General features: G+C 35.3%; 4 protein-coding genes and 1 pseudogene across 4 annotated transcripts; all 5 read left to right on the top strand.

Annotated features, from left to right (window-relative positions):
• Nucleotides 1-2866: 2866 nt before the first annotated feature.
• On the top strand, nt 2867-6768 carry LOC17889921 (annotated as a pseudogene).
• Nucleotides 6769-7199: 431 nt separating this feature from the next.
• LOC17889999 (glutamate receptor 2.7) lies at nt 7200-11168 on the top strand. The gene is made up of 5 exons (XM_006293570.2): nt 7200-7479; nt 8054-9363; nt 9537-9849; nt 9985-10379; nt 10470-11168. Exons 1-5 carry the CDS (start codon nt 7200-7202, stop codon nt 11055-11057), a joined length of 2886 nt encoding a protein of 961 aa, XP_006293632.1. The 3' UTR covers nt 11058-11168.
• Nucleotides 11169-12029: 861 nt separating this feature from the next.
• Nucleotides 12030-15872, top strand: LOC17890008 (glutamate receptor 2.8). The gene is made up of 5 exons (XM_006293573.2): nt 12030-12306; nt 12846-14134; nt 14280-14592; nt 14761-15155; nt 15272-15872. Exons 1-5 carry the CDS (start codon nt 12030-12032, stop codon nt 15833-15835), a joined length of 2838 nt encoding a protein of 945 aa, XP_006293635.2. The 3' UTR covers nt 15836-15872.
• Nucleotides 15873-17523: 1651 nt separating this feature from the next.
• On the top strand, nt 17524-21245 carry LOC17888848 (glutamate receptor 2.9). The gene is made up of 5 exons (XM_023784602.1): nt 17524-17725; nt 18328-19607; nt 19743-20055; nt 20190-20593; nt 20673-21245. Exons 1-5 carry the CDS (start codon nt 17524-17526, stop codon nt 21243-21245), a joined length of 2772 nt encoding a protein of 923 aa, XP_023640370.1.
• Nucleotides 21246-23186: 1941 nt separating this feature from the next.
• LOC17887641 (abscisic acid 8'-hydroxylase 2) lies at nt 23187-26944 on the top strand. Its single transcript, XM_006294050.2, has 8 exons — nt 23187-23484; nt 23617-23938; nt 24282-24434; nt 24815-25063; nt 25267-25356; nt 25467-25652; nt 25923-26041; nt 26769-26944. Exons 1-8 carry the CDS (start codon nt 23240-23242, stop codon nt 26857-26859), a joined length of 1455 nt encoding a protein of 484 aa, XP_006294112.1. The 5' UTR covers nt 23187-23239; the 3' UTR covers nt 26860-26944.
• The last annotated feature ends 743 nt before the right edge of the window (nt 26945-27687 follow it).

Genomic DNA, 27687 nt, shown 5'->3' with positions numbered 1-27687 from the left:
ACTATTTTTTTTTTTTGTTATTGATAATATTTACTGGCAGAGAGACTTTGAGAGTTGAGAGATAAAGAGATTCTTTGACCAATGTGAAATTCTAATGATAGGTCAAACGTTTGTGCACAGTTAAAAGTCAAAATAAACCTCACATGTTATCTTCAGATCCGTTGCACGATACCTTCTAATCCATCTTTATGTCTAAAGTATTATACAATCACTGTTATAATGTTTTGTGTTTTATTAGTAATCTTTCAATGTCGAAGAAACTTCTTTAAATACGAAATACAAGTTTCAAAAACATATTGAAACACGACATGACAAAGCTTTCTAGTTTGAAGTGTTTGCAAAAAAAAACAAAATCATAGTGTTGAATGGGACTTGACGTAAGTGGTAATGGTTTAGCCAATGGATTTTTTTTTACTTACAATATATTACGTGTCAATTAATAAACAATGTAACATGAGTATCGAAAAGAGAGAGATTGTGTTCAGATGATGAAAGCATAGTACTATCTTTGGTATAGAAAAAGAAAATTACAACTTAGATGTTATAAAAGTTAAATTAACTCGTTCTTTTGTAGGAGAGTGTAATTTTATAAGACAGGGAATTGTAAAATTGGGATTAGAAGAAGTGGTGAGGTCACATGGAAACATGTGTAAGCTGAGTAGGACATGGTCAGGTCGGCTGGTGGGTCTTAAATCTTAACGCAAAGCCCCACCATTTTCACTTCATTTATGTATAATGTTTTTTCTGAATATTAAAAAATTCTATACAATAATACACGTTATGTTTTGTTTAACATGACTTGAAATTTACAAAAAAGAATCGATTTAGAAACATATAAGTGTATATTTGTGGGATTTTCATTCACATCATTAAAGTTTATATTTAAGGTGGCGAGGAAGTGGGCAGCGGCGAAAAAGTAAATGCCAGTAAAAAAAAAGTTAATCCGAAAAAAAATGTTAAAAGTGATGAGAAATTAGCTTTAGAAGTGAGAAATTTTTTTATATTTGTCGTCGAAAATATAGTATTTCGATCTACGGTAAAATAGATTTGAAGCAGTAGTATCATAGCAAGTAGGAAAACAACGATTTTTTAATCATTGGATTACCAAATAATAAACTCAAAATTTTCTTTTTCAATGATCTGTTTAAATATATTCAAATTTAACTCAATTCATATGAGAATTCAAAATTGTTGATATTTTCTAATGTTGGTACATAAATTGATCAAAATGCTCAAATCAATATGAAGAACTTGAACAAAAATTCAGAGAAAAGTAGTTGGGATTTGCTACATTTCTCATTAACAAAAGTATAAATCGAGCTAAAATAATTTAGATATCAAAAAGAATATATTATATCATATATTTCTATTTTTTAAAAGTCTGATAATATGGATCAATATTTTGGGCCCACAAAAAATACGGATGCAATATATGGATAATTTAATATATAAAAACACAAATAAAATGGACGAGAGTTAGATTCGTATTCGGATATTTAGATAGATGTGAATAATTTGGAATAATTTTAATAATTTTTAGATAGTTTAAAATGATTCCTCAAAATTTCATAAAAACAACTCATAACCATGCTAAAAAATTATTTACATATCAAAAATTTAAAAATGTGCTTACTCATCTTCATCGTATAACTGATTAAACTACTAGAGAGCAGTAGAAAAATCAATTAGATAATCTTATATTATATTATCATGTTAATTTTTAAAATTATAGTGTTCAATAATGCTTTGAAAAAGATTTTTAATAATTATTTACATATTTTAATCATGTACAAATTAATAGTGAAAAATAACTCAATTTTCTAACTAATATTTATTTATATTAATATTAATTTTAGATCATTTAGTATTTATTTGTTATTATAAAAGTTATGATTAGATTACGTTAAGTTGTTTTATTAAAAGTAGGAAAAAAAAGTTGTTTTATTAAAATTCATAATTATTTGACAATATTTACAGTTAAAATCTTAATTATGTTATTAGATCCGGCCAAAAATTACAAAAAAACAAAAAATAACAGCAAAACTATTCGGTTACTATTTAGAAAATGTATATATTCAGCTAAATTCAACAAAAAAAAAACAAAAAAAATCAGCAGATTCAGCAATTCAACTAGATTACACCAAAGTTCTTCATCTTACCATTTGGACCATTTTTTCTATCTCCATTGTCCTTATCAAGTTTCTACACTAACCTTTTTTTAATTCTTATTCAAAGTTAAAAATACTAAAAATCCAATAATAACACAAAACATTATATTTGAAAGGGCGCATTAAAAATGATATTAATTTATAGATCCTTCGTACACATAACTTTGTGGTATTGTTTTTTGTAATTCTTGATAAATATCGTTATTTGTAATAAAAAACGTAAAAAATTATAATCTTTTTTTGTTTTTGTTTTTTGTTGTTAAGCATCGAATGATACGGTTTTTGACTAACTGATTAATTTAATCTTCGATTGTAACCGTTAAAATAGTCTATACACCGAATTTTCCAATACGTGTAAAGCATGGCAACATTTCGACTAAACAAATAAATTAGTTAGATAATTTTACGTATCTAAAACCTATAGTGAAACATTTTCAAAATTGCGAACCATTATTAGCCCATTACCACGTCAACGTGGATAGTAGTATCTCATGAAGTGTGTTTTACTTAAGTTTTTGGTTGCTTTCCAAGATCTTTCCTCTTTGAACCTGATTTTCAATTTCAATAAGTTGAGTCACAAAGAAACAAAACTATATACGTCACTTTCCTTCTTCTTGTGTGTATATATATATATTCATGTATAGGAAAGGGAAAACTCAAGAATTACATAAAGTTCCTCAATATTTGGAGAACGATCGATGATGATTCCTACAAAAAAAGCTAATCATACCTTTCTAACTTACTTTGTCCTGTTCGTTTGGGGTTTTTTGTTGATGGATGTTGGTTTAGGACAAAACCAAGAACGTGAAATCAAAGTAGGAGTAGTTCTTGATCTCCAAACTAATTTTTCCAAGATCTGCCTCACTGCCATTAAGATGTCGTTGTCCGATTTCTATAAGGATAATTCTAATTACAGCACGAGACTTGTGCTTCATGTTAGAGATTCCATGGAAGATGCTGTTCAAGCTTCAGCCGCAGGTTTGATTCTTCTCTTTCTCTCTTTCTTCTCGGTTATAAGCATTTATTAACAGTTGTTCTTGAATGAAAAAGCATGCATATATGAAGAGTTACCATAATTTAAGTATCTCGGTTTTGTCGTCCATCATCAAGTATGATCTTAAAATGAAATTCAATCCTAGAATCACAAAATATCGATGTATTTTAATTAAAGGAGCAAAATACAATTAGCCGATTAAATTTTGCTAATTATTAAAGAAGTTTTCTTGGTAGCTAGAATGGGAAAATAATTAGGAGAGTAAGTTCTCTGAACATGCTTGGTTGGAAGAGAGATGAAACATTTTGTTGACTATTCAGAATCCAAGTAACGTCTTATGTGGTCTGTATTTTGAGGAAGCTATTGATATAGACAAAGTCTTCATTTTCTTCTTATCTTTCTTTATCTTCATTAAAAGAAGTCCTTGCTCATGTCACCTCAGCTTGAAAGTTTCTAGTTTTCAACACATTTAATATTAAACTCAAGTGTCAAATTAATACACTAACTTATTCGATTGTTAATAAACTAATCTTTTTCCGTTGTTGTTGTTGTGTTGCTTGTGGTGCAAGCAGCCTTGGACCTAATCAAGAACGAACAAGTGAGCGCTATCATCGGACCAAAAGACTCTATGCAAGCAGAGTTTATGATCAGACTGGCTGACAAAGCTCAAGTACCGACCATCACATTCTCTGCAACAAGCCCTCTCTTGACATCCATTAGAAGCCCTTACTTCATCCGAGCCACGATCGACGACTCATACCAGGTCAAAGCCATTGCCGCCATTGTCAAATACTTCGGTTGGAGAAGCGTCGTCGCCATTTATGTGGACAACGAGTTAGGTGAAGGCATCATGCCTTACTTGGCTGACGCTTTACAAGACGTGAAAGTCGAAAGAAGTGTGATCTCTGCGGAGGCTGACGATGACCAGATTTCAAAGGAACTCGATAAGCTCATAGCAATGCAAACGAGGGTATTCATCGTTCACATGGGTTCAAGTCTTGCTTTACGGGTTTTTCAGAAAGCTAAAGAGAAGAAGATGATGGAGGCAGGGTATGCATGGTTAATGACTAATGGAATAACGCATATGATGAGACATATCGACCGCGGTAGTAGCTTGAATACTCTAGAGGGCGTGCTAGGTGTAAGGAGCCATGTCCCTAAATCAAAACAGCTTGAAGATTTCGACTTGAGATGGAAAAGAACGTTTAAAAATGAGAATCCATTTATGGAGAATGAGCCAGAGCTGAACGTTTTCGCACTATGGGCGTATGATTCTCTGACTGCATTGGCTAAGGCTGTGGAGAAAGCCAACACAAATAACTTGTGGTATGATACTCCAAACACTTCAGCAAATAGCAAGACAGATTTGGGGACTCTAGGGGTGTCTCGCTACGGCCCAAGTCTTCTAAAGGCTCTCTCAGATGTAAGATTCAAGGGCTTAGCAGGAGATTTCAATCTCATTGACGCACAACTCGGGTCATCAACGTTTGAGATCATTAATTTTGTTGGAAATAAAGAGAATGTTATAGGTTTTTGGACACTGAGCAGTGGACTGGTGAATGCAGTTTCAAACAACAAAACGTTGGGGCAGGTGACATGGCCAGGGAAGTCCACAATTTTTCCTAAAGGTTGGGATATTCCAGGGAAGAAGCTTAAAGTAGGTGTTCCAGTGAGGAGAGGCTTCTTAAAATTTGTGGACGTAGATACGACCAGAAACAAAGTAACCGCGACCGGTTACTCCATCGACGTATTTGAAGCTGCTCTCAAAAAGCTGCCTTACCAAGTCATTTATGAATACGTCCCATTCGATTATCCAGATCAAAGCTACGACAATATGGTCCACGAAGTCTATAATAGGGTTAGTTCGCTCTTTCTTCCCTATTTTCATGCTAACGTATAAATTAAAAAAACACTTAACTTGTCTAACAAGTTAGGTCTTTATATGTATGTCATTTATAAATGAGTCAGAAGTACGACGCATTTGTGGGAGATGTAAGCATCATAGCAAACAGGTCACTGTATGTTGATTTCACGTTACCATACACGGAGTCTGGAGTGTTTATGTTAGTGCCGATGAGAGACACTAATAAGAACACTTGGATGTTCCTCAAACCTTGGAGCTTAGACCTCTGGGTCACCACCGCTTGCTTTTTCGTTTTCATTGGGTTTATTGTGTGGATTTTAGAACATAGAGTCAACACTGACTTCCGTGGACCGCCTCACCACCAGATCGGCACCAGTTTCTGGTTCTCCTTTTCCACTATGAACTTTGCCCATCGTAAGTTACTTACACAAGTAAAGATTCCATATATTGTCGTAGCTTTCTCTTGTGTGTTAAAATGTGATTGTGCGTGTGTGTGTGTGTGTGTGTATAGGCGAGAAGGTGGTGAGCAATTTAGCGAGGTTTGTGGTGATTGTGTGGTGTTTTGTGGTGCTTGTGCTCACTCAGAGCTACACAGCGAATCTTACATCTATCCTTACAGAACAACGGTTCAAACCAGATGTCATAACTATGAAAGATCTCATCAGAAATGGAGAGACTAGTGTAGGGTACCAATTAGGCTCCTTCGTGCGTGAACTTCTAAAAACTCAGGGGTTTCGTGATACTCAACTCAAGGCTTATACTACTTCCGAACACTGCAACAAGCTTTTATCTGATGGGCCAACGAAAGGCGGTATCGCAGCAGCTTTCGACGAATTGGCGTACCTTAAAGTTATCCTCTCTCAGTATTGCCCTAAATATGCTTTGGTTGAACCTTCTTTTAAGACAGCTGGTTTTGGTTTTGTAAGTTAACCTTCTTTTTCCTTTCACAAATCAGCACTTATATATCTAGTTATCTTACTCGTTTGACATTTTGTTTGGAATGATATATCTTTGTGTAGGTATTCCCAAAGAACTCACCTCTGAGGGGAGATGTCTCAAGGGCGATTCTGAATGTGACTCAAGGCAAAGAAATGAATGATATCGAGAAGAAATGGTTCGATCAGAGCAATTGTCCTGATCCAGATTCTATTGATCTGTCGTCTCACCGTCTCACCTTTAGTAGCTTCTGGGGTCTGTTTCTAATAGCTGGACTTGCTTCATTCCTGGCTCTTATCCTCTTCGTAGCCAAGTTCTTGTACGAGCACAGGCACACATTGTTTGGTGACGCGGAAAACTCCTTTTCTGAAAAGCTAACTTTTTTGCTTAGAAACTTTGATGAAAAAGACAAAAGATCACACATGTTCAAGGAGAGTGCCGTGCATAATGTGAGTTCACCTATAACGCAATGCAGTCCAAGACCTTCGACAGTGCAGATGACTCCATGGCAAGGAAGTCCGGCGGCGCAAGATATACAGTTTGAGTCAAGATGTGTGTCTCTTGTCCAGAGAGATGAGTTTGATACTGCCCCCATTGGAACAAGATGATGATGAGGTAACTACTGATGATGTTATAGTGTCAAAAATAGGTTAAAATGAACAATAGTTACATTGGATGACCCGTGTCTTGTGCGGGAATAATTATGTCTTTATCATGTTTTGATTTAACTAAGAATATTAAACTACAATACATGATTTCATGAAACTTATAATGTAATATAAATTGGTAAGTTTTATATATATAAATCATTGACCTATCTAATCATACATGATTTTACAATAAATAACTAAACGAGATGAATACTTTTAATTCGATATGTTGGATTCTTGTAATTTTCCAAGAAGTTTCTTTCTTTCTTTGTTTTCCAATATTTTAATATTCTTTCCCGTATATGGAACCGATCTTGCTAGCTAGAAGACGAATCAGTAGTGTCTTCTCTTCAACACCAACAAAGACAGTGGTTGGCGAATTTTCAAAGTAAACGCAATAGCCCAAAAAAGAAGTGACTATGGTAGATAATGACAAAAACTAGCTCGTACTAGCTAGAATCTCGTCCATACATTTTTTCCCTTGTCTCTATTAATTCTTAAAAAAAGAGAGACAAAACAAAAGGTATATTATATACAATAGAAAAAGAAAAAAGAATGACATAAAGTTTCTCAATCTTTGGATAAAGATGATGAACTCTACAAAAACTTCTAATATTTTCTTTATGGGTTACTTTCTCCCGTTCGTTTGGGGTTTTGTGTTGATGGAGGTTGGTTTAGGACAAAACCAAGCAACTGAAATCAAATTAGGAGTAGTTCTTGATCTCCAAACTCCATTTTCCAAGATCTGCCTCACATCCATGAACATGTCGTTGTCTGATTTCTATAGTAAACATGCTGATTACACAACACGACTTAAGATCCACGTAAGAGATTCCATGGAAGATGTCGTTCAGGCTTCAGCTGCAGGTTAGTGTCTTCTCTGTATCTTGCTTCTCCACTGCATGCACCACATTATTTGCATTAAGTATACATAAGTTTCACTTATTAAGAATTAAAGGTTAGGACCAATTGACCATATACACATCACTTAATTATATTAATGGTATTTTCTTTGAATCTTACCAATTACATAACTTAAACTGTAAGCTATTTCTATAATAGCCATATATGAAAGCAAACTTTTGGATTAACACTCAAACAACTACAAGTATATTCAAGTATTCAACCCTTTAACAATTATTTTAATGGCAATTGTTTTAGCTACTAATTTATTATGGTAATCTGTAACGTATATAATCAATCGTTATTCAATGGACTTGGTCTATTAAGTCTTCTCATAAGAATATGAAGATGAGATATTTTGTTAATTATTCAAATCCAAGTGTACTCTTATAGTTTGATTGACAAAGTCTTCCTTTACGATTCGTCAGAATATACATTTAGTATTTTAGCTCTGCGTTAATAAATAATTGTTAATCTTAAAGAAGAAGTAAAGAAGCATTTATTTCTTATTCTTTATGTTTGCTTGTGGTGCAAGCAGCCGTGGACCTAATCAAGAACGAGAAAGTGAGCGCCATCATTGGACCAAGAAGCTCCATGCAAACTGAGTTTATGATCAGGCTAGCCAACATATCACAAGTACCAACCATCACATTTTCGGCAACATGTCCTTCACTGACATCCATCCATAGCCCTTACTTTGTCAGAGCCACTCTCGACGACTCATCCCAAGTTAGAGCCATTGCGGCCATTGTCAAATCATTCGGCTGGAGAAACATCGTTGCCATATATGTGGACAACGAATTCGGAAAAGGAATAATGCCTTACTTGTCTGACGCTTTAAGTGACGTGCAAGCTTTTGTTGTCAATAGATGTTTGATCCCTGAGGATGCTAATGATGATCAGATTCTTAAGGAGCTTTATAAGCTAATGACGATGCAAACGAGAGTATTCGTCGTCCACATGCCATCAACTCTCGGTTTCCGGTTTTTTCAGAAAGCCAGAGAGATCGGGATGATGGAGGAAGGATATGTATGGTTATTGACAGATGGAATGATGAATTTGCTGAAATCTAACGAACGTGGTAGCTGCTTGGAGAATATGCAAGGGGTTTTAGGTGTGAGGAGCCATATCCCTAAATCAAATGACCTCGAAGATTTCAGATTGAGTTGGAAGAAAAACTCACTGAAGGGGAAGGATGTAGAGCTGAACATTTTTGCATTAAGAGCATATGATTCGATCACTGCATTAGCCATGGCCGTGGAGAAAGCCAGTATAAAGAGCTTGTGGTATGATAATCCGACCGCTTCAGCAAATAACAAAACAGATATAGGGACCTTAGGGGTCTCTCAGTACGGTCCAAGTCTTCTAAAGGCACTTTCGAATGTAAGATTCAAGGGTTTAGCTGGAGAGTTTGAACTCATTAACCGGCAGTTCAAATTATCAACATATGAGGTCATCAATATTGTTGGAAATGAAGAGAATATTATCGGGTTCTGGAGACCAGGCAATGGACTTATGAATGCTCATTCAAAAAAGACCATGTCCCTTGTAAGGGAGAGGTTCGGGCCCGTAATATGGCCCGGAAAGTCGAGAGTTGTTCCGAAAGGTTGGGAGATTCCAACAAATGTGAAGGTTCTTAGAGTGGGCGTTCCGGCAAAGAAAGGCTTCTTAAGTTTTGTCGATGCAAAGACAGATCCAATCAGTAACAAGATGATTCCCACGGGTTACAGTATTGACATCTTCGAAGCTACTCTTAAAAAGTTGCCTTACTCAGTCATTCCTAAATATATTGCTTTCGAGTCTCCAGATGAGAACTACGACGAAATGGTAAATCAAGTCTATATTGGGGTTAGTTCTCTTTTTCTTCCCCTTTTTTTACAAAGTAACAATAAGGTTCTTTGATGTTTAATTTTAATACTTAGTAAAGTGAGTATAATGTAGAATACGTGTGTTATGTGTCTTTTTTTCCTCTTTAATGTGTTATTTCTAACATGTTATTAATTACTAAAAAAATGACTCAGACGTACGACGCATTTGTGGGAGATGTAAGCATCATAGCAAATAGGTCACAGTTTGTTGATTTCACACTACCATACACAGAGTCTGGAGTGTCTATGATGGTGCAGCTCAAGGACAAGAAGAACAAGAATACATGGGTGTTCGTCAATCCTTGGAGCTTAGGCCTATGGGTCACCACCGCTTGTTTTTTCGTATTCATTGGGTTTATTGTGTGGATTTTAGAACATAGAGTCAACACCGACTTCCGTGGGCCGCCTCACCACCAGATAGGGACTAGTTTCTGGTTCGCTTTCTCCACTATGAACTTTGCCCACCGTAAGTTACACCAATCAAGAACTAAGTTAAAGTAGTGTAGTAGTATTGTTTGAGTCCTGCATGATTCATCTTGTAGTAGGATAACGTTGGGAAAATGTTATTATGATGTAGTGCAACTTTTTTGTGTGTATATAGGTGAGAAGGTGGTGAGCAATTTAGCGAGGTTTGTGGTGTTAGTGTGGTGTTTCGTGGTGTTTGTGCTGATTCAGAGCTATACGGCGAATCTCACCTCTTTCCTTACAGTACAGCGGCTCCAACCAGAGGTCACGAACTGGAAAGATCTCATAAGTAATAACAAAAATGTAGGGTACCAACGTGGGACTTTTGTGCTTAAGCTTTTGGAAAGTCAAGGGTTTCATGAATCTCAGCTGAAACCTTTTGGTTCTGCCGAAGAATGCGATGAGCTTTTTTCCAATGGGACAATTGCAGCATCTTTCGACGAAGTGGCCTATCTTAAACTTATCCTTTCTGAGAACTGCTCTAAATATGTCATGGTAGAACCAACCTTTAAGACGGCTGGTTTTGGCTTTGTAAGTTCTTTTACTTTACACTTTAAATTTTAAAAATAACAAAAGATATATGTATTTTGAGTATTTGGGTATATTCATTGCTTTGTGTAGGTATTTCCCAAGAATTCACCTTTGACGGATGATTTCTCAAGAGCGATCTTGAATGTGACTCAAAGCGAAGAAATGCAACATATCGAGAATAAATGGTTCAAGAAACAAAGTAATTGTCCTGATCCGAACACCGATCTTTCGTCCAAGAGTCTCAGCCTCAGTAGCTTATGGGGTCTGTTTCTAATAGCAGGCATCACTTCATTCTTGGCACTTCTCATCTTCTTGGCCACCTTCTTGTATGAACACAAGCACACACTCTTCGATGATTCTGAACATTCCTTCCGTAGAAAGTTCAAATCTTTGGTTAGAGTTTTTGATGAGAAAGACATAAAGTCTCATACGTTCAAGGAGAATGCCATTCATAATGTGAGTTCACCTATTACTCAAGGAAGTTCATACCCTTCAACGAATCGGAGCACTCCATTTCCACAAAGTCCAACACAAACTAGGGAGTTTGAGTCAATAAGAGTGCCTTCCATCATGAACGGAGAACTATTCACGGTGCAATTGGAACAATTTGAAGATGAGGCTACTACTCATGTGAAGGTGGATGATAGAAAGAAGTTGCAAAAGTGCATAACAATTTAGCCAGTCTGGCTCATACTCTTTTCTTGTGTGTAGAAATAATTAATGTATTACTTTTGTTGACGCTATGTTGAGTTTAAACTAACCAAGGTTAACATCTTGTTTTCCTATGAATTTTTTTCAAACTTAAGTGTCAAAACTAGATTTATGAATTTGGATTCTAATCTTCTTCCTTGTAGAGTTATTAAGAGATATGAAAATAATACAATATTTTGTAATCTACAAAAAGACACAAAGAAATATATCTTTAAAGATGAATGTCCTTTCTTTTCTTTTTTTCATTGTCTTGGAAATAAAAAATGTTGACAAAGCAAAAATTGTTTTTGGTTTTGTCTACACTATATATACGAATACGTCTTCATGTCATATTCTTGGAGACGTGTAAGAAAATGTGGTCGTCAAATTACCAATACATTTGCTTTTTATGAGATCTAACATATACCCAAAAACGCGTTGAACAAACTAAATCTAGTTTTAACACAAATGTTCTTGCACTAATATGGTGACAAGTTACCATTTTTTATAAAACTACATTGAAAATTACACTTGAATATTCTAGACAGAGTTTTACCGTTGACTAATGGAAATGGTTAAGAGAGTATTTTATAATTGTATCATTTAAAAAAAATATTTTTTAAATTGAACAAATCATTAAGTGAAACGGAATCAAATCTTGGAATAATCTTGAAACATCATTCCGTTTCCATTTTAAAATTTCTTATTTTATCTATTTTTCTCATCTGACTGTTTCAAACCATTTTTATATTGTTTTTTTTTTTTTGCAGTCAACACTAATTGTTTCTTATTTTACGACTCTTTCCTTGAGATTTTAGAACCAGTTTTGGTAAGCATTTCAAAGTCTTTCAAGACTTCTTCAAACCGACTCTTTTTTTTATTCATCTGTATATATATAACAGAGAAAGTGAAGTTAGAGAATCACATTAATGGTCTCTCTCCCTCTATCTTTGTATAATAATGATGAACCCTACAAAACCTAATAACACCTTTTTGAGATACCTTTTCTTGTTCCTTTGGGTTTTTTTGTCGATGGAGGTTGGTTTAGGGCAAAAACAAACAAGAGAGATCAAAGTAGGAGTAGTTCTTGATCTCGAAACAACGTTTTCCAAGATCTGCCTCACTTCTATGAACATGTCATTGTCCGATTTCTACAAAGAGCATCCTAATTACCAAACAAGACTTGTGTTTCACGTCAGAGATTCCATGAGAGATACTGTTCAGGCTTCAGCTGCAGGTTTGTTACTTTTCTGTCTCTTGCTTCTTCACTACATGTTACGGATCATTAGGCTTTATTATTCTTTAGTTGCAGTCGAATGAAATATATCAGCTGGTTCATGTTTTCAAATAAATTTGAACAATATTTTTTGGTCAGTATTATACGCAAAAGTGTCTTCTAATTATGTGGTATTTGCTAAAAGTCTTTGGTGACAATTATTTATCTTCTAGATTCTAGACTAATAAAAATCCAAATGACTTCTGATCCTAGCAATCTCTTCATCATTTTCTTTATTTTCTAGAAAGTCTTGTGACAACGGTAAAGGTCGCACAAATCCCTATTACTATTAGTCTAGTTTTAGCATATTTTGATTCAAGAATTCAAATATAATAAGACGATCGACTACTAAAACAATATTGGTAACATGCCTTTTGACATGGATTTTTTTAACACATATGTAAATTAATTTATATTATCTCAGTAATGATCATAAAGTCTTAAGTAATGGTATTATAATATTTTCTTCTTTTCTTGGTGTTTGCTTGTGCTACAAGCAGCTTTGGACCTAATCCGGAACGAGCAAGTGAGTGCCATCATCGGACCAAGAAACTCTATGCAAGCACAGTTTATGATCAGACTCGCCAACAAAACTCGTGTACCGACCATCACATTCTCTGCATCAAGCCCTCTTTTAACATCCATCAAGAGCCCTTACTTCGTCCGAGCGACTGTCAATGACTCATCCCAGGTCAAAGCCATTGCATCCATTTTTGAATCCTTCGGATGGAGAAGGCTCGTTGCCATTACTGTGGACAACGAGTTAGGTGAAGGAATCATGCCTTACTTGTCTGACGCTTTACAAGACGTGAAAGTCCACAGAAGTGCCATCTCCCCGGAGGCTAACGATGACCAGATTCTGGTGGAACTTTATAAACTCATGACGAGGCAAACTAGGGTTTTCCTTGTCCACACGGACTCACGTCTAGCTTTGCGGATTTTTCAGAAAGCTAGAGAGATCGGGATGATGCAAGAAGGGTATGTATGGTTAATGACCAATGGAATCACGCATAGAATGAAACACATCGACCATAGCTTAAGTACTGTAGAGGGCGTTTTAGGTGTGAGGAGCCATGTCCCTAAATCGAAAGAGCTTCAAGATTTCCGTTTGAGATGGAAAAGAAGGTTCGAGAAGGAGAAACCAACGTTGAGAGATGATCCAAGCGCTTTTGCATTGTGGGCGTATGATTCAATCACTGCACTGGCCATGGCCGTAGAGAAAGCCAAATTTGATATCTCGTTGCATGATAATGGGAGGGTCTCGTCAAAGAACATGACAGATTTGGGGAACGTAAGAGTCTCTCCCTACGGTCCAAGTCTTCTAAAGGCTCTCTCGGAAGTACGTTTCAAGGGTTTAGCAGGAGAGTTTAATCTCATAAACGGGCAGCTCGAGTCACCAAAGTTTGAGATCATCAACTTTGTCGGAAACGAAGAAAGGGTACTCGGATTTTGGACGTCGAGCAATGGACTTGTGAATGCTAATTCAGACAAAACAAGGTCGTTCGGGCCAGTGATATGGCCAGGGAAGTCGACGGTTGTTCCTAGAGGATGGGAGATTCCAACAAACGAGAAGAAGATTAAAGTGGGCGTTCCAGTAAAGAAAGGCTTCTTTAATTTTGTGGAGGTAACCAAAGATCCTATCACTAACATAACAACCGCAAAAGGTTACGCCATAGACATCTTTGAAGCTGCTCTTAAGAAGTTGCCATATTCAGTCATTCCACAATACTACCGTTGCGAGTCTACAGATGATGACTACAATGACTTGGTCGACAAAGTCTACAACGGGGTTAGTTCCTTTTTATTCTTCCTATATTTCTTTACTTCAACAAAAATAAAAAATTTCATGCAATTTGCATGCATGCTAATAGAAAAAGCGCTATTTAAATAAATAAATAACAAAATTCTCTAACATATTATATGAAATGACGCAGACTTTGGATGCGTTTGTTGGAGATGTAACCATCACAGCGCATAGATCCACGCGTGTTGACTTCACGTTACCGTACACAGAGTCTGGAGTATCTATGATGGTGCCTGTGAGAGACAATAAGAACAAGAACACATGGGTGTTCCTCAAACCTTGGAGCTTAGACTTATGGCTCACCACTGGTTGTTTCTTCGTCCTCATTGGTTTTGTTGTCTGGTTGTTCGAACATAGAGTCAACACAGACTTCCGTGGACCGCCTCACCACCAGATCGGTACTAGCTTTTGGTTCTCCTTCTCCACCATGGTTTTTGCCCACCGTAAGTTTTTTTTATTAATGATAAATGTTAATTTTCGGTAAATTAGTCTATGTTACGTTTGTTTATATAATTTATCAAAAACAAAATGTATCAACTTATTTATCTTAATTTTTTAAAACAAGAATTAAGGATTCTAATGATGAAGGTTATTTGTGGTTGTGTATATAGGTGAGAAGGTAGTGAGCAACTTAGCAAGGTTTGTGGTGGTTGTGTGGTGCTTTGTGGTGCTTGTGCTCACTCAGAGCTACACAGCAAATCTCACCTCTTTCTTGACGGTACAACGTTTCCAACCAACGGTCACAAATGTGAACGATCTCAAAAGGAATGGGGACTATGTAGGGTATCAACACGGGGCTTTCGTTAAAGATATTCTACTAAAGGAGGGATTCGATGAATCTCGGCTTGTGGCTTTTGGTTCATCCGAAGACTGCAACGCGTTATTGTCCAACCGCAGTATTGCAGCTGTTTTCGACGAAATTCCATACCTGAGAGCTATCCTTTCTCAAAACTGCTCCAAATATGTCATGGTTGAACCTACATATAAGACTGCTGGTTTTGGCTTTGTAAGTTCTGTTTTTTCTCTTTTGAATTTACTTTTAGAAAACAGGAAGGAAGAAAGAAACACATTAGTGCAAGTTTCCTGATGTTTTCATTGCTTGTTTCCATGATCAACGTGTAGGCATTCCCCAAGAACTCACCTTTCACAGGAGATGTCTCAAAGGCTATCTTAAACGTGACCCAAGGAGCTGAAATGCAACACATAGAGAACAAATGGTTCATGAAACATAATGATTGTCTTGATCCAAAGACCGAACTTTCGTCAAACAGTCTCGGCCTCAATAGCTTTTGGGGTCTGTTTCTAATAGCAGGCATTGCTTCATTCTTGGCACTACTAATTTTTGTGGCCATTTTCTTGTACGAAAATAGGCATACAATATATGATGATTCCGAAGATTCGGTTTGTCGAAAGCTAACGTCTTTATTCAGAATCCTCAATGAGAAAGACTTTAAGTCTCATACTTTCAAGAACAGTGCCGTTCATAATGTGAGCTCACCTATGTCGACACACTACACTCAGAGCCCATCAGCTGTGCAAATCGCACCGAGGCCAGAAAGTTCATCACAAAACAGGGAGTTTGAGCTAAGAAGAATGTCTTTTACCCCAAGCGAAGAAGGCTTCATTACGCAAACTATACATCATGAAGATGAGGCAACTAGTATTGAATGTAGAGTTGAAAAATAGAGAGAAACTTAGAAGACTCCATAACAAGTTTTAGATAGTCTAGGCTGGCTGTATAATCTTCCATGAAACTTAATTACTATTCTTTTATTTATAAAAAAGTTATTTATGTTTATAGTAAGTATATATATAATAGATCTTTCGACAGCGCCAACTCAATATTTGAAGAAAAGACTTGACTTTTGTTTTCTCATAAAACAGATATACTTCTATACTTGATTACAAGAGTTGTGGTTTTTAACCTTACCACTGCAAAAACTTCTAAAAGTATAAATGAAACAACATGGAGTTCTAGAATATGGAACCACAAGGTCGGTTTTCGAGTATGAAACCCTCAAAAACTCAAGAGCTATAAACATGTAAAAACTAAACAAAGCACGTAAAAGCCTAAAGTCCCCTAAATTTTGTTTTAAAAGAAAAATGACCACTGGTGGGATTGACTGATCATCAGCCTAGCTAGTGTATGTTCGGTCCGTACAAAAACTTCCTTATTGGTAAAGAGACACTGCATCTGCATGGCGCATATATAGCATCGCATTACTATTCATAAATTTGATTAATCACATCACATCCAAATGATATCGCTTACTAAATCCAAGGTGGCATGTTACTAAATCCAAATAACAAGAAGTTGTATTTGCATCCATTCCAAACCATGCATTAGTTGTTCACGACTTCACGTGTATGTCCGGCATGAGCTCTTGTTTGGTGTCTCGTGTTTTTTTTTTTTTTTTTTTCCCAATTTTAACATGCTGTTCCTTTATGTCCGGAGAAAGCTACCGGAAAAGCCATCGACTCTTTTCTCTGTTTACTCTTTTTTTTTTATTTTCTTCTAAAAACAAAATTCTGGTCGGGTCAAAGGTTAGTTCAAAGCAAATCGGGTTAAAATTCGAGTCAAATCAATATCAGTTTAAACGTTACGCGGGTTAGTCGTAATAAAAATAATTTGTGAAGCTTCAAGAGTCAAGACGGAGTTTTCATAACGGAAATGGTCAAGATCTCAAGTATTAATTAAGAATGTAAGAATGAGTCAGCACTTTTGAAATATTTTCAACCATCTTAAAATAAGGGAAGGCCATATATTTATTTTATTTTGTAGAATCTACGTTTTATTAATAAATTATCATGAATCCAAACAAAACAAAAGTAAGTTAAAATTTTGGACAGCAACCAGATTTTTCAAGAACAAAACAAAAAAAAAACTAGAAAAAATAAATTCTAACTGAGCAATACTGCTTCATTTTAACCTTATAGTTATATATTTGTTCATTTTTATCTTATCTATATATATTTAACCTCTATATAAATTAAAAAAACTTATATTGTAGTCGAGAAGTTACGGAAATTTTGTAGTTTTGTATTGCAAAGACAAGTCATCTGCAAAGACTCATATCTACACTTACACACCACTTATTGTCTTCACAGTCAACACTGTTTGATTATTATATTATGTCACTTTCTTTGAGGAACCAAATTTTGGGTATAGCTTAATTTCAAAGTCTTTTCATAGATTTTAAGACTCTTTCATACCGATCCTAATTCCTTTGTATATATATAATTGGAAAAAGGGAAGTTAACGATATCATAAAGTCTGTCTCCTCAATCTTTGGACGACACTGATGATTAACCCTAGAAAAACTAACAACACCTTTCTGAATTACTTTTTCCTGCTCGTTTCGGTTTTTTTGTCGATGGAAGTTGGTTTAGGACAAAACCAAACAATAATCAAAGTAGGAGTAGTTCTTGATCTCAATACAACATTTTCCAAGATCTGCCTCACTTCAATGAACATGTCATTGTCCGATTTTTACGAGGATCATCCTAGTTACCGCACAAGAATTACTCTTCATGTCAGAGATTCCATGGAAGATACGGTTCAGGCTTCAGCTGCAGGTTTGTTACTTTTCTGTCTTTTGCATCTTCACTACATTAAGCATGCACGTAAAGGATCATTATACGAATTATTAGTTTATTGCTTCTTTATGTCTTGCTTTTCCAATATAGGTAAGAAACCATTCAGATTCATTAATCATTAGTTAGGAACGAAACATATTACGTAGGAATTTAGAGTTACGGCTAGACATGATTTAGCTGGTTACTATCTTTACCGAATGTGAAATTGGCTTCATATGATCTGGTGTAATGATTATGGTAAGAGAAATCTCGTCTAATGTCTATTTATGGTAAGAGCAATCTCTTGATACATAGTCAACTACCTTATTTCTAGAAAGTCGTGGTGACGATTACTATTAGTCTCATTAATTTTATTTAAGTCATGAGATTTTAGATGAATGGTTAAATACCATTGGTGATGGTGACATATCATATACTCTACATTCAATATTTTAACTCTTTATGTGAATTAATGTCCTCGATAGTTATTAGAAAGTTAGAATAATTATCTCTTCTGAATCGGTAATCTATGAAAATATTTCAATCATCGTAAAAGTTGTATTAACCTTTCTTCGTTTATATGTGTTTGCTTGTGGTGCAAGCAGCCTTGGACCTAATCAAGAACGAGCAAGTGAACGCTATCATCGGACCAAAAAGTTCTACGCAAGCAGAGTTTATGATCAGACTGGCCAACAAAACTCAAGTACCGACCATCACATTCTCAGCAACAAGCCCTCTTTTGACATCCATCAGAAGCCCTTACTTCGTCCGAGCCACTGTCAATGACTCATCCCAGGTCAAAGCCATTGCCGACATTGTCAAATCCTTCGGCTGGAGAAGCGTTGTTGCCATTACTGTGGACAACGAGTTAGGTGAAGCATTCATGCCCTTCTTGTCTGACGCTTTACAAAACGTTGAAGTCAACAAAAGTGCAATTCCTCCGGAAGCTACTGATGATCTGATACAAGAAGAACTTTTAAAGCTCATGAAGAGGCAAACGAGAGTATTCGTTGTCCACATGGAATCAAGTCTAGCTTTCCGGATTTTTAAAAAAGCTAGAGAGATCGGGATGATGGAGGAAGGGTATGTATGGTTAATAACCAACGAAATGACACATATGATGAGACATATCGACCATGGTCATAGCTTAAAGACTATAGAGGGCGTGTTAGGTGTGAAGAGCCATGTCCCCAAATCAAAAGAGCTTGAAGATTTCGGTTTGAGATGGAAAAGATCGTTCAAGAAGGAGAACCCGAGGGATGAACTAAACATTTTTGCATTATGGGCGTATGATTCAATCACGGCCTTGGCCATGGCTGTGGAGAGAACCAATCTTAACAGCTCATGTTATGATAATGGGAGCGCCACGTCAAAGTACATGACAGGTTTGGGGAACGTAGGGGTCTCTCCGTACGGTCCAAGTCTTCAAAAGGCTCTATGGGAAGTAAGTTTCAAGGGTTTAGCTGGAGATTTTAATCTCACTAACGGACAGCTCGAGTCACCAAAGTTTGAGATCATCAACTTTGTCGGAAACGAAGAAAGGGTACTCGGATTTTGGACGCCGAGCAATGGACTTGTGAATGCCGATTCAAACAAAGCAAAGTTAGGGCCGGTGATATGGCCAGGGAAGTCAAATATTGATCCTAAGGGATGGGAGATTCCAGGGAAGAAACTTATAGTGGGCCTTCCAGTGAAGAGAGGCTTCCTTAATTTTGTGGAGATTATCAGAGATCCTATCACTAACAAAACAACTGCAAAGGGTTACGCCATAGACATCTTTGAAGCTGCTCTTAAGAAGTTGTCATATTCGGTCATTCCTGAATACGTCAGTTTAGATTCTCCACATGAGTACACTAGTTTGGTCTACCAAGTATATAACAAGGTTAGTTCTTTTTTTTCTTCTTACAAATAATTCGAAACATTCACATAATTAATACAAGTAATGAGTTGGCTAAACCATTCCCTAATATCTTTTTAGATGTAATTTTTTTAACATACTATTTATGATATGGAACAGAAATGGGATGCAGTTGTTGGAGATCTAACCATCACAGCAAACAGGTCTTTGTATGTTGACTTCACGTTACCGTACACAGAGTCTGGAGTATCTATGATGGTTCCTGTGAGAGACAATGATAACAAGAACACATGGGTGTTTCTTGAACCTTGGAGCTTAGGCTTATGGGTCACCACTGGTTGTTTTCTCGTCCTCATTGGTTTTGTTGTATGGTTGTTCGAACATAGAATCAACACGGACTTTCGTGGACCACCTGACCACCAGATTGGTACTAGTTGTTGGTTCTCCTTCTCCACCATGGTTTTCGCCAACCGTAAGTTCTTACACCATTCTTGAATCTAAATAATTATATAATTATATTTAAGTTCTTACACACCAATCATTTTACCACAAGATTCTAATGATAAAATGAACTTGTGCGTGCATGTGTGTGTTGTATATATATAGGTGAAAAGGTTGTGAGCAATTTAGCAAGGTTTGTGATGGTTGTGTGGTGCTTTGTGATGTTTGTTCTCACTCAGAGCTACGCAGCTAATCTTACCTCTTTCTTGACGGTACAACGTTTCCATCCAGCGGCCACAACGGTGAACGATCTGATCAAAAATGGGGATTATGTAGGGTACCAAGGCGGTACATTCGTTAAAGATATTCTATTAGATTTGGGATTTCATATAAATCAGCTAAAGCCTTATTATGCTGCGGACGAAGCCTTAACACTTTTTTCCAAGGGGAAGTCAAAAGGTATCGCAGCAGTGTTCGACGAAGTGGCTTACCTTAATGCTATTATTTCTCAATCTTGCTCCAAGTATGCCATGGTTGAACCTACTTTTAAGACTGCTGGTTTTGGCTTTGTAAGTAACATTTACAACTTACTCTACAAAATACTCATTTATTCGGATGTTATGTTAATTTAACATTATGAATGTGTAGGCATTCCCCAAGAATTCACCTTTGACAGGAGATATCTCAAAGGCTATCTTAAATGTGACTCAAGGAGCTGAAATGAAAGAAATCGAGAACAGATGGTTTGGGAAGAAGAATGATTGTCCTGATCCAAAGACCGATCTTACATCCAACAGTCTCAGCCTCAGTAGCTTATGGGGTCTGTTTCTTATAGCAGGAACTGCTTCATTCTTGGCACTACTCGTCTTCGTTGTCCTTTTCTTGAAAGAGCATAGGCATACACTATGTGATGAATCCGGAAGTTCCTTGTGGAGAAAGCTAAAGGTCTTGTCCAGAATCTTCGATGAGAAAGACTTTAAGTCTCACACTTTCAAGAACAATTCTGTTCATAATGTGAGTTCACCTCTGACTGATTATTACATTAGGAGTCCTTCAACTGTGCAAATCATACCAAGGCCACCAAGTCTATCACTAAATAGGGAGTTTGAGCTAAGAAGATTGTCTTCTACCCAGAGCGAAGAATGGTTCACTATGCAACCGATATATCATGAAGATGGAGAATCTGATATTGAATGTGTAGTTGAAGACAAGATCTTTTAGAAAACTCCATTAACAAGTTATAGATCTATTCAATTACTCCCACTGTTCTATTTTGTTAGATGTCATAAGATCAAAAAATTATTTGTTTCATTTTGGATGGTTTTCTCATTTGTCTATGCAATTTCTATTTGCTAAATTTTTATAAATGAGAAAACATTTGTTATTCCTAAATCTTTGTGTGTTTTAATGTTTTGTACAAAATAGAACAGAGGAAGTATGTATATATATACCAGATAGTTCGTATGGATTTATCATCTATGGTAAGTATATTATATAGGATTCAATATTCATCTTTCATTGCTTGCCAAGAAGATTTAAATTTTTATGATACCTAAGACTTACCAAAAAAAGAAAGAAAAAGATTACGAAGGGAAGTTTCTTAAGGAGGAGGAAAAGATGAAGTGTGAGTAGCTGAGTAGTTTGAGCCAAGCGGTTACTGCATATTTTGCAGTGATATCTCTGAGTTCTCGTCTCCTGCGTACGTGGATATTCTCAGGATGGTCACGGGCTACGTTACGTAATACGTACCTTATTTGTTTCCTAACCTCTTCAAATGTTTATATTATATATTAAAGATCTTTGATATTCCAACTTATCCACTACGCAGCCCTTTCACTACAACGAACGACCATATACATCAATTTTAATAAGTGTTATTCAAATTTACTATTAAGATAACGTACATACGTAATTTTCCAACGTAACATAGTTAGGTTTTATGTCACAAGAGTAAAACCTTACATTACTATGATACTTGGTTTTATCCATTTTACTTGATGGACAAAGAAACTTATATTATACTGTTCTTAATTATGATGTTTGTCAATTGTTGTATAGTGCAAAGATTCTTCCTTCTTTGTATTATCTTCTACTGTCATTATGTATACAAAAATACATTAGAAAATAATTAACTATCACATCGTACAGAGAAAAAGATTCATCATTATACATAAAACAAAAATGGCAAAAATCAAACGTAGTTTTTGTTTAACTAATGGAAGTATTAATAATTACAAGAAAAAAAAGGAAAAAGATTCATCCTCATAAAACAAAAAATGGGAAAATCAATAACTAATGGAATAAATATGTACTAATAATTTCTGCAAGAAAAACAAAAAAAATTAAAAAAAGAAGAAAAAAGAGTTTTAACTTTGCTAGATTTTTTCTTGCTTACAAGAGAACTCAACCATACAACATTTTCAGTGGATCCCATTTATCTCAAAAGAAAAAAAGAAATTGATGAACTAAAAATGTCTTTGTTTTTTGTGGTCACTAAAGTGTATTGTGGGGTTAGCCAAAGGGCAAGTAAAATAAATAAATAAACTCAAATACAGTCCAAATACACAAATACACAAATGCCTATGGATTCACATATTATTTTTTCTGTTCCGTACATGCTTTTTTATCAGCAAAAAATAAAAATCCATCCACTAAATAATTAACAATAATCAAGGATATCAAACAATAACCACATAAAGAGTTCAGCGCCGAAAACTTTGTCTATAAATATCTACATTTGTGAAAAAAAAAAAAAAATAGAATACCTAAACCAATTATCTAAAAATCAGTTAAAAAATTACATAATGATATATATCTTCTAGCATATTATATTTATAGCCTGTATGCAGTTTCCAAGTTTGTGTTTATTGGACCAAAGAACCGTCGGCAAATGTTTGAACTCCTACACTACAGAAGTAAATGGCTCAAAAAAGAAAAAAAAGATTTACCCTATTTTATTTATTTTTTCATATTATAAGCTATATTCATTGGCGGCAAACTTGTTTTATTATGTATAAAAATTTCGTATATATAAATTTTGTAACAAAAAAAAATAAGAAAGAAAAGAAAGGCCAGGAATGAAGTATCTTTCCACCTCAACTATAGCTATATAAACCCCTCAATACACTTCAAGCATAAGTCATTAACAAGAACGAACACACACTAAAATCCTAACTATAACTATATATTCATAATACTAATTACTTTACCTAATAATGCAAATGTCATCTTCATCATCTTCTTTTATTTTCTTGTCCTCTATTTATGCTGATGAATCGGCACTAATCACAATAACAAGTGTAGTAGTAGTAGTAGTACTATTAGTGCTTCAATGGCGGTTGCACCGGAAAGAGCAAAGAAGACGGCTACCACCTGGTTCCATGGGTTTACCTTACATAGGAGAAACACTCCGCCTCTACACAGAGAATCCTAATTCCTTCTTCGCCACTCGCCAAAACAAGTACTCTTTTGTATTCTCTTACATATGTGTTGTTCATTGTATTCTTTAACCATTAAATTTGACTGTTGAAACTTGAAAGATTCACATTACCAATCCACTCAAGTCTTAAGTGTGAAATATCCGAATCCGTAGGTACGGTGAGATATTCAAGACGCACATATTGGGATGTCCATGTGTGATGATAAGTAGTCCAGAGGCAGCAAGAATGGTATTAGTGAGCAAAGCTCACTTGTTCAAGCCAACTTATCCTCCTAGCAAAGAACGTATGATTGGACCAGAGGCTCTTTTCTTTCACCAAGGTCCGTACCATTCTACCCTAAAGCGGCTTGTTCAGTCATCCTTCTTGCCTTCAGCTCTCAAACCAACCGTTTCTCACATCGAGCTCCTTGTCCTCCAAACCCTTTCCTCTTGGACATCCCAAAAGTCCATCAACACCCTCGAATACATGAAACGAGTATGTCTCTTTAGTCTATTTTTGGATTATATGCATGGACGTTCCTTGAGGCATTCCAAAAGAAACTATTGACAAAAAAGATTTTCCAAATTTTGCGGGCCTCACTTTTTTTTATAGAGAAAAAAATTGTTTAGGAAAGAAAACAAACTTCAAATTTGTTTTATACTTATTTGTGTATTTTACACTACAATTTGAATATATGTTTATTTTTTTTAATAAAAAGTAGTTGTGGAAAAAAATGTGTTGTAAGATATTTGTTTGAGTATGCGGTATGGTTTTGTTTTGACTCGAATCTTTTTATGAAAGTATTGATTTGAGAGGTAATTGGGATCTATGGGTGTAGTATGCATTCGATGTGGCGATCATGTCAGCGTTTGGGGACAAAGAAGAGCCCACTGAAATCGAAGCAATAAAGCTTCTTTATCAACGTCTAGAGAAGGGTTACAACTCCATGCCTTTAGACCTACCTGGCACACTTTTTCACAAATCCATGAAGGTATAATATAATTTATGAGCTATGCATATAAATGGTATTAGTATAGATGAAGCTCATGACCGGTGTAGATAGAGATGATTCTTTAAATTCTCTTTGGTGATCATGTGTGCGTTGAACGTGACAAATCCATGTAGAATTGTGAAATACCACAAAAGAATTAGGAAACAAAGATTGTACAGTTTAGGTCTTCAGGGACCACATGTGTGCGATATTATTTGACATAGGTTTATAGATTCTTTTCACAAAAACATAAAGACAAAGTCATCTTCAAGACATAGATGTATGATGTGATTAATATAGTTTCATTCATGTTATTTTTATTTTAGGTTTAATCTCATAAATAAATATGTTTTTATTTTTTGGTAATTGGAAAAATTAAGGCAAGAAGGGAATTAAGTGAAGAATTAAGGAGAATGATAAAGAAGAGAAGGGGGAGTGGGAAAGAAGGAGGAGGACTATTGGGAGTACTACTCGGAGCAAAGGATCAGAAACGCAACGGGCTAAGTGATTCACAAATCGCCGACAACATCATCGGGGTGATCTTCGCCGCCACCGACACAACAGCTTCTGTCTTAACTTGGCTTCTCAAGTACTTGCACGACCACCCCAATCTCCTTCAAGAAGTCACCGTAAGCAACTCTCGTTTTTTTTTTATTTATACTTTGTTTTTTTTCAAGTTTATCTTTTGCATGTTCATATTGCAAAATATCATCTAGAAATTATAGTGTTGTCGACTTATCGCATCCCTTAAAATATATTTATTTATTATGATAGATACATTTAAATTTATGAAATACATATTCTTATGTTTGATCATTTTTTAATTTAATAGAGGGAGCAACTCGGTATTCAACAAAAAATAAAAGAAGAAAACCGAAGAATCTCATGGGAAGATACAAGAAAAATGCCACTGACTTCAAGGGTACGATACCAAATTCAATATATTTGATAAATCATTTGTAATGATAATGTCATATATAATGTTCAATCGTGCAATCAATTTAATTATTACTATATTCGTACTTTTGGTAGGTGATACAAGAGACACTACGAGCAGCAAGTGTATTGTCCTTTACGTTCAGAGAAGCAGTACAAGACGTCGAGTACGATGGCTACTTGATCCCAAAGGGTTGGAAGGTTCTTCCTCTTTTCCGACGAATCCATCACTCTCCCGAATTCTTCCCGGATCCCGAAAAATTCGATCCTTCTCGATTCGAGGTAAGATTATCCACTGCATAGATATATATATATATATATATGCATGGGTAGATAAGGTGACTGAGACATGGAACAATGACTTTGGACTACTAGTTTTATGGTATACGGATGCATTTTACCTACTAAGTATTATTGTTGTTGAAAGATAGAAAGATGTATAAAGAGTAAAAACATTGAACCAACTCAATGTCAAGTCTAGGGTTTAGTCAACTTTGTGGGGACTTCACTGGATTTACATTGCATGTAGATGACATCTTGTAATGTTGACAGGTGTCACCAAAACCTTACACGTACATGCCATTTGGGAATGGAGTGCACTCATGTCCAGGAAGTGAGCTGGCTAAACTTGAGATGCTTATCCTCCTTCACCACCTCACTACTTCCCTCAGGTATTGTAAATTGTTTTCTTTCTTATATATATAAAAGTATTTTCAAGTTCTTTTTTAAAATAGTTTCGAGTGTCTCAATCTTATTATATGCCCAAAATCATTTACCAAGATAGATATAAGTTTTGAATTTTCAGTCTCTATTTTTCTGAGTTTATTTTTTTTAATCAAACGTAAATTGCATAGTATTTTTCTTTTAATATATATTCGACTCCACAACGTCATCACTTTATGATGTCATATATACACTAAAATTGTTTTGTTTTTTTTATATACTAGTATCGTGGTTTATTGAAGATGTTCGATTGAACTTGTGTTAATAAAGAGTTGTTGGACCCATGACGTGAAAAAAAACTAGTGATGATAAGAGGTCTAATATAAGGATTAATCTTTGATTTTCTTTCTATTCATGAGAACTATTGACTTAGATATTTTTTTTTTTTTTTTTTTTTTTTTTTTTTTTTTTTGTGTGAGTCTCTGTGTTTGGTAAAGTAGATATATATGTTGATAACAATAATTTTGTAGTACCCCAAAAGAATTGTCAGAAACATGTGAATCGGCGACCTGTCAAAATCAGTACCTATGCTCCATATATGGTCCAACACAAAATATGTGAATCTCTTTTAATCTGAGATTGTCTGTAAAACTTAATGTTCTTATTCATCAGATTACTTTCTAATGACTGATTGATAAACTGATAAATTAATGATGTTTGGATTTTAATTTGTAGATGGGAAGTTGAAGGAGGTGAGGAAGGAATACAATATGGTCCTTTCCCTGTGCCCAAGAAGGGTTTACCAATAAGAGTAACTCCAATTTAAGCCTAAGGCATAATTTGGAGTTTTAAAAAAAGTATTTAATCCAATAATTTATGTTTTAGTTTCTCTATAAGTAGAATTTTTTTTTCTTTCTCTTTTAAAATTTAAGAATTGGCCTACAATTTTGGCCTGTTTTATTTTGTAAATATATTGTTTTCTCCAAATTTAATGTAAAGATGCAATTAAATGAGTTTTATTTTAATTGGCTGGACCAATCAGTTTAAATATCTTTGAATTCTATTATACGTCTCCAATTAGCTTACTTATCTATATCATCCAACTAGCTTATTGCTTTCATGTCTGTGACAGTTTCGTTGAGATACTTGTGTTTTTATGTTTGGATCCGATCGAGTTGAGGCAAACACAAATTTTCAGAGGAAACTAAACTCACATCGTATAATATGCATGGTTCTTTTTTTTTTTACCTTTGTTCAGTATCGGATCTTTGTGTAAGATTCCGTTCAGACATACAAATCTGAGGTTGACGTAATTGTTTGGTACGTAGTATTATTCATGAGTTATACAAAGCCATTAGTGTTTAGTTATATATAAACTAAATAGTTCGATTAGAAACAATATTATCATTATCATTGTCACAAACACGGAAGTAAATAAAGACTTGAGTCATGCAAGGGGGACAACAGATAAAGTCTCGTGATAAAATGAGTAGCCACGTACGTGTTCACAATTGGGTACATGCATGCAAAAGACTCCACCTAACACAATCTTGTAAGAGAAAAAAAAGCCTTACGTGGAACTCTCGGCTTCCATAAAAACGAAATAAGATTGAAATGAATCTAATTCATTGTCTCCGATTTGTCTCTGTCCTAA

This window comes from Capsella rubella, unplaced genomic scaffold (assembly GCF_000375325.1).
Source record: "Capsella rubella cultivar Monte Gargano unplaced genomic scaffold, Caprub1_0 scaffold_4, whole genome shotgun sequence".
In the NCBI taxonomy this organism is placed as follows: Eukaryota; Viridiplantae; Streptophyta; class Magnoliopsida; order Brassicales; family Brassicaceae; genus Capsella; species Capsella rubella.
This window is presented reverse-complemented; position numbering and strand designations above follow the sequence as displayed.

Excerpts from the sequence above, each read along its gene's own strand:
- LOC17889999 (XM_006293570.2), top strand. The coding sequence starts at position 7,200 with ATGATGAACTCTACAAAAACTTCTAATATTTTCTTTATGGGTTACTTT. Across the intron at positions 7,480-8,053 it reads CGTTCAGGCTTCAGCTGCAG|CCGTGGACCTAATCAAGAAC; the intron begins GTTAGTGTCTTC and ends TGGTGCAAGCAG. Across the intron at positions 9,850-9,984 it reads CACTATGAACTTTGCCCACC|GTGAGAAGGTGGTGAGCAAT; the intron begins GTAAGTTACACC and ends GTGTGTATATAG.
- LOC17890008 (XM_006293573.2), top strand. The coding sequence starts at position 12,030 with ATGATGAACCCTACAAAACCTAATAACACCTTTTTGAGATACCTTTTC. Across the intron at positions 14,135-14,279 it reads TCGACAAAGTCTACAACGGG|ACTTTGGATGCGTTTGTTGG; the intron begins GTTAGTTCCTTT and ends GAAATGACGCAG. Across the intron at positions 14,593-14,760 it reads CACCATGGTTTTTGCCCACC|GTGAGAAGGTAGTGAGCAAC; the intron begins GTAAGTTTTTTT and ends TTGTGTATATAG.
- LOC17888848 (XM_023784602.1), top strand. The coding sequence starts at position 17,524 with ATGGAAGTTGGTTTAGGACAAAACCAAACAATAATCAAAGTAGGAGTA. Across the intron at positions 20,056-20,189 it reads CACCATGGTTTTCGCCAACC|GTGAAAAGGTTGTGAGCAAT; the intron begins GTAAGTTCTTAC and ends GTATATATATAG. Across the intron at positions 20,594-20,672 it reads AGACTGCTGGTTTTGGCTTT|GCATTCCCCAAGAATTCACC; the intron begins GTAAGTAACATT and ends ATGAATGTGTAG.
- LOC17887641 (XM_006294050.2), top strand. The coding sequence starts at position 23,240 with ATGCAAATGTCATCTTCATCATCTTCTTTTATTTTCTTGTCCTCTATT. Across the intron at positions 23,485-23,616 it reads TTCGCCACTCGCCAAAACAA|GTACGGTGAGATATTCAAGA; the intron begins GTACTCTTTTGT and ends CCGAATCCGTAG. Across the intron at positions 23,939-24,281 it reads CCCTCGAATACATGAAACGA|TATGCATTCGATGTGGCGAT; the intron begins GTATGTCTCTTT and ends CTATGGGTGTAG.